Raw genomic sequence first — 11,641 nt, forward strand, 5'->3', positions numbered from 1 at the left:
GTCAAGACCTGCGTATGTACCTACAAAAAAGTAGATCACTTTTAATGTACAAACTACATCAGTTTCCTGTTGAAACAATTTTTAAATGTCTATTTGTAACAAAATTATGGTTTGCAGCTGTTGTAGATCATTATGACTTTTGCAGGGGTATTAAGCTGCCAAATCCAATTTTACCTGAGCACATGCCACATTCAGTTTCTGATTAATCGCTTTACTCATTTAGAATTATTACAACAACATAAAATGCACGACTATTTTGTGTTATATTTGAGTTTAATCTGTTCTGATAAATCTATAATTGGTTTATCTGTGAGTGCATAACACGTTTTGTAAATTTTATTAGAATTTACAACTAATCGATAAAACATTTTTGTTTATTCTTTATAAATTTCCGCACTATAAGTAATTCGAATTGTTCTTATTATTCAGTTTCAGGATTTCGCTTTTTTTTTTTTTAAGAAATAATGGACGGAATGGAAAAAAGTTTCCGAAAGTTCAAAAGTATGTTTTGCTTCTTTTAACGATTCTACCTGCAGTCAGCAGTTCTGAATTGAAACTAAGTTTAAATATAAATCTCAAGAGGCCATATTTATCATCTGAATAATTTTAAAAGTTCTGTTAAAAGATTCCTTGTTCTATGCAACAAAAAACATATTACGTTTTTCCTTAAGTTGGGCACAATTAAAAATAAGTCAACGCAAAATAATCGGAACAAATTTTTATGGGAGAAAAAGTTGAGGTTTTTTTATTTTACCAGTCACGTCTTTCCGACAAAAGAAATGTATAAATGAAATAGAGGTAGACACTGGAAGGGTTCGTGTTCTTTCCTGAATTCTTATCGCCCATTTGTAGTGAAATGGTGAACAGGGCTGAAATATCTTTTAATAATAGCGCCAGATGGTATTTCAGCAGTTTCTTTTTTTTTTTTTTCTAAATAACTCTCGTAGGAGCATTTTAAAAATAGCGTTTGTTTCACTTTTTCTTACGTGTACGTAGTTGCGCGATTGACAGCTCAAAAAGGGTACAAAAATAAAAATTTTATTGACGATAGAATTTCCTGAAAAATAAACAATAAAAAAGTTGAGATCGTGTGACAATAACACTTTCAGATACACTCTATAAAAATCCTACATTTAATAAAACGTCAAAAACACGGGACATATTACATAACAACTTGTGTGTATTTTATGATACAGCAAACAGACTGTAGAATTCCGTTCCAAAATTGACAAAAAATAGAGTTACATCATAGGCAATCGCGTATGAACACTGTTGAACTACAGCATCCCCTATTTCTGCTTGATAACATCCATAACATTTTATACATATAATGAGTCCGTTTTTCTTTTAATTCTTCCTTTATTCATAATATAGATATGATCTTTTGCACTGTCACTCCCGCAGCACTAACCATGGCGTGCTGATGGAAGGTTGTTCTTTTTACTACAATGCTGCGCGATTATCTGCTTTTCTTACATGGACGTACCATTTGATAAAATTAAATTTTATATGCAGTACTTGAATAGCCCCGTGCCCGTAACGGTTGAAACTCTTCAAATAAATTTCAAAAAAGAGATAAAGGAATGTAGCTATGCGGATGAGTTTTATCCACATTATCAAAGTGAAAGATTTTTATTCAATCTCATTTTCAACTAACACACCTCACTAAAAATCTATAAAATGTTCGAAACAAACTTAATTACAATATTAAATGAAGACTTTTAATAGGTAAACAAAATACCGTGTTTCAAGGCATAAAGCTATCAACATTTTTCTGGAAAACACAATTAAATTTTATTAATTACTTCGTTAAAGGTTTAACAGCTTCACGTTTCATTAAAGTTAATATGATGCTGAAACTGACGTAGTGTACATATGCAATTTGATATTTAATGAGCTACGGCGCCTATTAATTAATTAATTATTATTATTTCCACCTGAATTAACTTCCGCGTAGGTATATTTTTACACATCGTTCAAGTTTTCCAAAGATTATCAAAGAAGTAAAACTAAAGTTGAAGTTTTATCGATCGTTTGCTTCCGCAAATGATCCATGATGATTCTGTTTAACTTTTCAGCTTTTTATGATAGACAACTGTGCCGATGACTGGCGAATTGCCATGACTTGGCAAAGAATAGGGCAAATTTCAATGGAACTGATGATATGTGCAGTGCATCCTATACCAGGCAATAATCAGTTTGTTTGGACTACAAAACTGGCTAATAAAAGTGGAGGTATTGGTAAAAAGTGTGTCCCCTATGACGTACCCTTATCCCTACCAATGTTTCTTCGGCTCTACCTTATTTGCCGAGTAATGCTTTTGCATAGTAAATTATTCACTGACGCTTCGTCAAGAAGTATAGGGGCCCTTAATAGAATTAACTTCAATACACGTTTTGTATTGAAGACACTCATGACCATATGTCCTGGCACTGTTCTCTTGGTTTTTATGGTCTCCTTGTGGATAATAGCTAGCTGGACTCTACGACAATGTGAAAGGTAAGAATCATTAAATTTTCGACTACAGCGCCCGCTCTAGTAACTTCGCCCCGGGCAAAAAACAAATTACCGCCCTTGAGAATATATATAAATTTTTTAAATAAAAATCAAATCATCCAATTTTAATAAAACCATATATTCAACAGCGTAAGACTGATTATTAAGTGGTACAGAATTGTAGAAATTAATTAGGTGCTATTGAAAATCTACTTTATTGCAGTTAAAATGCAATTACATATAGATATTAAAAATAATACAAGGTAATATCAACTATACAAAAATCACAAAAAAGGTTTTTTCTCACTTTCAATTGTACGTTCTCAGTTTATTTGACCATTAAGACGATTTTGTGTAGTAGTCGAAAGAAAAGAATTCTTATTTAATTTTGAAAAAATCGATATGTGAAATTTTCTGTTAATTGGATATTTAACAAATCAATATTTTTCTCATTTTCTGAAACAGTCAAAATTCCGCCCTCAAATTTTGGCGCCCCGGTCAATTGTCCACAGATTGTCCGCACCTGGAGCGGGCGCTACCAACTATCTTTACAAATTAAATCCCATTTTAAATATGAAAATAATTTCATAACATAGTATTCAACTAACTGTTCGAAACTGGATTCAAATCCGTCAGAATTCAAGTACTCTACCCAGTCAGCGTGTTGAAAGAAACTTTAGATTTCACGCTCTTTTTTACATCCATGGTTTTACTTACAATTAAGCCTTTCAGGAACGGTTTATATTTAGTGTGATATTTATATTTTCCTAAAGCATATCGCATGAAATTTCATGCTGAAAAAACCTTCATCGCAGATAATGATTCTTACTATAAAATCTTTGTAAAACTTTCTAATTGCAGACATCATGAACACATTCTATTGCTTCACACTTGTAAAAATTTAAAATTATCGACCTAATATGGTGAATTCACGTAAAATATGTCACCTGGAGATTGGTACGGTAACTAGATGCAAACCTAATGTCGAAATTACCAAATTTATTGATTACAGTTCAAAAATCTGCAATTATGTATATATACCTAATGTACGAGGGTGGATTGATAAGTTTCCGGCCTGACCAAGAAAAACAAGGTTTTTAAAATTTTTTTTTTTTTATTTCTCAACATAATCTCCTCCAAGGCTGATACATTTCTCATAGCGGTGTTCCAGTCTATTAATGCCATCTCTATAGACTGATTCGTCAAGCTCCTCAAAATAACCATTTACAGCTTCGATTACTTCTTCATTGTCCGCAAATCTCTTACCGCCAAGCCATTTTTTGAGATTAGGGAACAGAAAATAGTCACTCGGGGCTAGGTCTGGAGAGTAAGGAGGGTGCGGCATCAATTCAAACTTTAGATCGTTGATTTTAGCCGTCGCAACGATTGACGTGTGCGCTGGTGCGTTATCGTGATGAAACAAGATTTTTTTCTTCGCCAGATGAGGTCGTTTAATTTTCACCTCGTGGCTCAAACGTTGCAATAAGTCTGCGTAGTATTGACCAGTGATAGTATTACCCTTTGCAAGGTAATCAATGTATATAATACCTCTTGCATCCCAAAAAACAGTAGCCATAACCTTGTTCGCCGAAAAAATTGTTTTTGCCTTCTTTGGAGTTGGTTCCCCTGGTCCAATCCACTGTTTAGACTGTTCTTTGGTTTCAGGAGTGTAGTGGTGGACCCACGTTTCGTCAACGGTTACGAATCGACGCAAAAATTCGCTTGGATTACGCTTATACAATGACAAATTTGCGGTAGAAATGTTTTTTCGAATCAATTTTTGGTCGACTGTTAGCAAACGCGGCACCCATCTTGCACAGAGCTTTTCCATATGCAAATGTTGGTGCAAAATATGTTGCACACGTTCATATGACATCTTACAGGTCTCAGCTATCTCACGCACTTTCAATCTGCGGTCTCCCAGCACTATTTGATGAATTTTTTCGATCATATCTGGAGTTGTGACCTCAACGGGGCGTCCTGAGCGAGGCCCATCAGAGGTGCTCACACGACCCTTTTTAAACTCGGAAACCCACTGCTTAACGGTTGAATATGACGGGGAGGATGTCCCCAGTGTTGAGTCCATCTCTTTTTTAATTTCCTTCGGCGTTAACCCCTTCAAATAAAAGTATTTGATGACAGCACGATTTTCCTGCTTTTCCATTTTTACGAAAACCACAGAGGCGTCTTGTTCAGCGTGCTGTCAAACCTACACTAGCAAGGAGATCGGGCTGAAACTATAGCTACAAGCTATCCAAGGATGGTACTATAGAATGTCACCTCAAGGTAGGCCTAGTGGCGTCATCTCTTGGTTAGGCCGGAAACTTATCAATCCACCCTCGTATATTTTTGTGTAGTTTCTGTACACACCATCCCATGCATTTAAAAACCCTTTCAAATGGTTAACTTGCATAAAGTGAAATGAAACTAAAAAGAAAATAATAGTGCGAAGCTGAAATTTCCATAAATCATGACAAATAGACTAATTGTAAGATACCATCAAGAACAATCATTAAGAAAGATAAATTGTTTGAAGTGCCACAAAATATCCACTCATTTCTATCCTGAGTAAATCTTCGCATTTACCTAAAACTACTATGGAACATCCCACATCCTTAACTTTTTGAAAACCATCATCTAATTTAGGTCTTCTTCTATCTTTCTTTACTTCTGTTTCTGCTTCTAATACGTCTCTAACTACGCCTTCATGTCTGAGAAGGTGTCTTAACATCCTCTCTCCCCTTTTCCTTATTGACTTTTCTTTGTTCTCCTGTTTATAATATTTCGTTATTTCTATCCATTGTATTTTTAAAATTCTTCTTTAACACCACATCTGAAAATTTTTTAAACTTTTTTTTTACACCATCCACGTTGATGGTATACGAGGTGTTGTAATTAAGTTGCGGAAATTTAAATAAAACACAAGTGAATTAGTTTTTGCTCAATACAATACATTATCGGCATTCATAATAGTCACCTTCCAACTCTATAGACCGTTGTCACCGTCTTTTTAACCCCTTGAAAGCACCCTTCATAGCCTTTTGAAATTATCGAAAGCAGAACCGTCGTTACAGCTGCCTTGACCTCTTTTATACTGCCATGAAGAGGTGGGATTTAATTTTTGAAAAGAGAAATAGGTTTAAATCCGGATTGTAGAGGAAATGTGGTTGATAATTTTTTTGGCCAAATACACGCGGACAATCATGGAAGAATGCGCAAGCTCGTTGTCATGATGAAGAATCAAGCTTTTCTCTACGCCTTACGCGAAAAATGTGTGCCCTCAGGACGCCAATATAAAACTGTCCAGAAACTGTCTGGCAAAGAGGAACATACATGCAGTGGGTAATGCTCTCCATATGGAAAAGAACGATCAGCATTTTCCTTCATCTTAGACATCCTTGCTTTCATTGCGCCCTCTCTCAGGACTCATCTTCATACCCATTTTCCAATTCGCCGAGAATTTCAGATGGTTTTTCGCCAAATTTCACTAAATATTATATTACGACACGTTTTTGTGATTTGAGTCATTCATTTTTGAGAAGCTACTAAAAAATTTACTTACGAAAAACACGGATTAAAGGTGAACGATGCGACTTAGCAACTTCAAAATTGTACGGGTACCAAAGAAAGGTTCACAATTTGCAACAAGGTGAGTTGTTCAGTGGGAAATGACAACTAAATTTCGGGAATTTAGTTACTACACCTCGTATATTCGAAATCAATTCTCCGAGTTCAGAATGAACTTAGCCCAACTTTCTTGTCGAGCTGTGTGCTGCGTGTAGACTGTGACCTGTAGCCGATGTTACGTCCTAGATCACATAAACCACCTTCAGGGATTTTCTAATAATATTTTTGAAGAAACTTACTGAGTAGTTTGTATTTCGTTAAATATCTTCCCCGTAAGGGCTGTTTTCGAAGTTTCTGTAATCTATAGAAAATGCACAGTGGGCTGCGGTTTAAACTCAAAAGTAAGGCACCGAACAAATTTTATGTGTATTCATAATATTTTTGTAATTAAAGTTCTTTTGACAGAAATCGATCTTCCTAATTAAAAATTAAATAAAAAATTTTCCTGAAACCGTTTTAATTTCGTTAAACTAAATTTTCTGGGTCAAATTTCCTAGGAAAAACTTAACCTTCTTAATATCAACGTAATCCTTTTTGGTTAAGCAGTTTCTTTAATTTTTTTTTTGGTAGAGCTGGAGCTGTTTACTGTTTTCTTTTCCTTCATGTCGCATCAATTTAAGCGGTTTTATTATTCGCTTCGCTTCATTCTTTTGTTTAGAAACTTTTACCAAAAAAATAAAAAATAAAAAACCAACCCACACCTTTATAAATAGATACATGCTTTAGAAGGATTTATTGAAAAAAGTGAAAAAAAAAATGTTTCTCGGTTGAAAAAACGCAGATTTTTTTAGATTCCACGATGAAGAGCATGCAAACCTATTGAATGCCATGTGGTTGATAGCAATAACATTCCTCAGCGTTGGATTTGGAGATATAGTACCCAATACCTATTGTGGTAGAGGTATTGCGGTTAGTACTGGAATTATGGTAAGTAAACCTTTTTCATGTTGCAATTTCTACTGAAAACGTTTCGAATTACGGAATGGTCTTCCGGATATTAATATTTGATAAACAAATTTTCAAAAGTGAATCCTTTATTTATTTGAAGTGAAAATAATTTTGTAGACTTTGTAGAGCGTTCACTATTATCTTTGAAGTAAATTTGCGTCAATAATTAATTAAAAGAATATCTATAAAGAATATAATTCGTTATAAGAAGAAGCTTTCAAGCTTTCACAGCCGAGTTATCTGCGGCTGATTTCTTCACAATTGCCGACGAAACGAAATGAAAAACCACATAAACAGAACAGTTCAATATTCCTCGGTTTTTCGAAATTTCGAACATTCGTTTCTACATTTCGAATGTCGTATTCAATCTGTAAAGTCCAATATCGTCAAGTGTGGCTGGACGTTGTTCGCGAAAGCGGCTAACTGAAAGTTTTAAGCAACTGACAGACCTCAAATACTTTTGTACTAATCTTATGAGTGGATGAGTAAACATGTTCGGAATTGTGTGCAAAATCTAATCAGTTCGGGACAATGTTGTCTCTCACAAAGTTAGACCGCGACCGCAGTGACCCAAAGAAAATACCACATAATCGTAAACACTGTTATCTCTTATCTTTCGAGCTTCAACAAAAGTGGTAAACTACCCTTGGATGTCTTACCGTAAACTGAAACAACAAACTTCTATTCCAGGTGACCACACTTTTATACACACTTAGCATTCTGTTAGCTAAAGTAACAAAGTTTCAGTAACTAATGATATTAAGCTTGCAGGATTTTTCAATTCACTACCTACCACTTATTTTATGTGTTTTAGACAGTAGCATACATATGCAATAAATAATTAAAACAAAATACAGTCGAACTTCTGTTACTCGAACTTCTACAACTCCAAATCCAAATTTTCTAACATTTACATTTATTTCAAATTCCATTATAAATAGTTTCTGGAATATCTATTAATTTTCTTTGCGTAAAATCGATGCCATTGATACTTTTGATCTCCACGTCGAGAACTACCAAAATCCAAAGTTTAACATAAGCTCATTTTCCGTATGGTTTTGCGGGGTCCTTTTTTATTCCATTCTACAATGTAAACTAACTATTAACTTTACTGTTTCAGGGAGCAGGGTGTACGGCATTACTCGTTGCCGTTGTTTCAAGAAAGTTGGAACTTACTAGAGCTGAAAAGCATGTCCACAATTTTATGATGGATACTCAACTAACAAAAAGAGTAAGTTCAAACTATTCTTACTTACTTAAAAGTTCATCTTTATTATTCGCATTTTAGTTAAAAAATGCAGCAGCAAACGTATTACGAGAAACTTGGTTGATATATAAGTATACAAGGCTAGTGACCAGAGTAAATCCCGGACGTGTGAGAACACACCAAAGGAAATTTCTCCTTGCCATTTACGCGTAAGTATTGAATTCATCACTTTTATCGTGAAATGTTTCTCAAAATTGCTTTGCAGGTTGCGAAAAGTTAAAATGGACCAAAGAAAGTTAATGGACAACGCCAACACCATTACCGATATGGCAAAGGTAAAACACTCTAGCTATTCGATTCGTTATTTCGTTGGTTCATGTTTCATTGAACAATTTTTTTTTTTTTCTAGACACAAAACACCGTTTACGAGATCGTTTCCGATATGAGTTCTAGGCAAGATACGTTAGAAGATCGATTGACGAACATGGAAGACAAAATGATCGCTTTACAAGAACAAATCGACCTTTTACCTGATATTATTGCAGCCAGAATTCAAGCCCAAGTAAGTTTTTAACATTATTTTTTAAGGGACACCTCCGCGGATAAATTAATTCTACGACTAATACACTATCGGAAATGTTCATTTAAAAGTTGCAAAAGTTGCAACGCATACCTTATCCTAATATCGAAAGCCAGCACTGCTGAGTTCGTATGTAAATAATTTTTTTATTTTATTAGTGGAACAATATGACGTCTGTAGTCCTCTAGTACTTTATTAGAGGCACACCGTATGTATAGAATAATATAATGTACATTTAGATATGTGCGTATGTTACATTAGTAAAAGGGATCAAATTTTTCCGTGGTGCAAGATGCATGGTGCTCCTTAAAGAGAACAACAATATTGCGTCGTAAAATCCGGATTTATACGGAAAATATAGTTAGCTTCTCCACGCCAGCGCAACACGGAAATGGTGCAATTTTTACCAGCTTTAACGGATCAGCGATATGGAACTCTATTCTCTTCTTATTTATGTTTATTATTTTTTTACTAGTTTCTTTTTTAATAAGGTTACGGTAGGAAAAGACAACACAAACAAAATGTTGTAAATGGTGCTACTGCCGCGTATATTTCGGATTTTATACCATAATCGTAGGCGTGGCTTGTGCTGGCGTTAAGTATATTTAACTCTACCGGCTACTACGAACCAATATGAAAATCCAGGGCACCAAAGGGTTTTAATAAAAAGTTTCGATGATAACGAACATATTTTTTTGGATCTGTTGTTCGTAATAACCGAGATTAACCATATTAGGCAATGCACTTTTATTTTTTCTGACTTTATTCGCATAAGGGTGGATTTTCGGTAGTTACATTGACCTTTCGTGTAATTAGGCGGAAAAAATGGAACAAAGGAGAAATTTCCTTCACCCTGAATCAGCGGCTGGTCTTCAGCAGTCTAGAAGTGTGCCACCAGCATGCCCTTGGCCCGGTCCTGTTGCAGTGATACCATCTCCAATAGGTAAACTTCCACCACCCACTACGACAAAAAGCTGATTTCACCCATGGAATACTTGTCTAGTCAATTTTTTTAATAGGAAGGATAATTTTTCTAAATCTAGTGCCATATTAATTGAACTGATAACAACAAATTTTTTACCGTTGTCTTGTATATAAAAAAAAATTGCTTTCGTTTATTCACCAGTCTATTAGTTTAATTATTTATTAATTTATTTAAAATACACTACAACGATCGTGTAGTATGTTAGAGCCTTAAATTAATTAATTGAGTGAAGTTAAAGTAACGATAATGAATAGCAGTTTCTACACAAATAGCATAGCAAAGCCTTAATTGATAGAAATAATTACATTACAAAAAAAAAACAGAGTACCTTATATTATACATACATGCATTATATTTACTGTAATAGCCTCGTACATACGTGAAATAACCGAAATAGAAGTAGAACTTTTTATGAGTATTAAAACAAATTATTTAAAGGATTGTCTAACAAAAATTGTTTTCCAAAATATCAAATGTTACATCACTCTAATTGTTCGCAATTAAACACATATTATGTTTGGAAAAACACTGCCAGATGTTTTTCGAAAACTAGTTTAAAAATAATGTTTACGAAAACAAATTGGTTTTTGTTTTCTTTAAACATTATTTTTTCTCAAATTCATTTATTTTTTTATCCATTAGCATCGTAAACAAAAAATAATACATGTTATATTTTTCTGTTTGCGTACGTGGGTCTTTCTCTTTTTGTGTTTTTGATGTGACTATAATTTTGGAAAACATTTTTTAACTATGACCACCGTATAGAACATATAATAACAAATTTTTAAATTACAAAATATAGGTACTTTTTACAATAATTATATAAACCAAACTGTTATCTAATATTTCCAAGGTACCGTTTTAATTAATGATAATTTTTAAGCTGGTTTAACAGAGGTAAAAAGCAAAAGATTGCAACTATAGATGTAAATAAAATGATCTATTCTTTTCATTTTATTTATAATCATTTTAGTATAAATGTACATTCCTTTTATTTATAAAAAANGGTTTAACAGAGGTAAAAAGCAAAAGATTGCAACTATAGATGTAAATAAAATGATCTATTCTTTTCATTTTATTTATAATCATTTTAGTATAAATGTACATTCCTTTTATTTATAAAAAAGATCAGTTTATCCTCAAAATGTAACAATATTCAAATAATAGTCCCACTAAGGCTGAATATAAAATTTTTTACAAATAGAAACAGAACATTTTAAATATTACCTGATGCTTTAGAAACGTATGTACATTCATCGTTTTACGAAAAAATTATTGTGATTTTTAAAAACGAAATACCGATTTCTAAAGCATTAGCTACTAAATATTGAATCTTTTATTATAACTACTTATTGTATAATTTTTTAAACAATTCAATACCTACATAAAATGTTTTATATTCAGTTTACTACTACGTACTTACTGAATGAATTTCTACTACGAAAACAAGTAAAGCTTTACACAAGACGGTATTAAAAATTCCTATACTTATGGGTACTACATACTACAAACTGAACAAGAATTTAAATAGGTTTACCATGTAAAATTTATAAACAGGAACAAATAGGGTTACTAATTAATTAAGGACTAATATCTGTTCGTTAATTTTGGTTTACAAAGTATTTTGTAAAAATTTACATGGTATATACGAAAGTGTACTTTGTAATTTTTTTACAAGAAACGGTGATATTCGTCTATAATGAAATCATGTAATTTTCCTAGTCAAAGGTATTTACTACGCAATTTGCAATTTCAAAACGAAAACGTAGTAAATGCCCTTGTTGCTTGCTTGTTTGT

General features: G+C 33.3%; 1 protein-coding gene across 2 annotated transcripts in view; it reads left to right on the plus strand.

The window, feature by feature from the left end:
- The window catches only part of LOC108740917 (small conductance calcium-activated potassium channel protein), a 158,427-nt gene extending 148,512 nt beyond the window's left edge, over positions 1–9,915 (plus strand). For both annotated transcript variants that reach the window (XM_018475448.2, XM_018475453.1), the window contains 7 exons: positions 2,079–2,500; positions 6,916–7,051; positions 8,193–8,303; positions 8,361–8,488; positions 8,545–8,614; positions 8,689–8,841; positions 9,676–9,915. In XM_018475448.2, the coding sequence (XP_018330950.1) occupies positions 2,079–2,500; positions 6,916–7,051; positions 8,193–8,303; positions 8,361–8,488; positions 8,545–8,614; positions 8,689–8,841; positions 9,676–9,837 (1,182 nt within the window). In that variant the 3' untranslated portion in view covers positions 9,838–9,915. The remainder of the gene's footprint in view (positions 1–2,078; positions 2,501–6,915; positions 7,052–8,192; positions 8,304–8,360; positions 8,489–8,544; positions 8,615–8,688; positions 8,842–9,675) is intronic.
- Positions 9,916–11,641: the final 1,726 nt, after the last annotated feature.

The sequence above is a fragment of the Agrilus planipennis genome, unplaced genomic scaffold, assembly GCF_000699045.2.
Source record: "Agrilus planipennis isolate EAB-ADULT unplaced genomic scaffold, Apla_2.0 scaffold191, whole genome shotgun sequence".
Lineage (NCBI taxonomy): Eukaryota > Metazoa > Arthropoda > Insecta > Coleoptera > Buprestidae > Agrilus > Agrilus planipennis.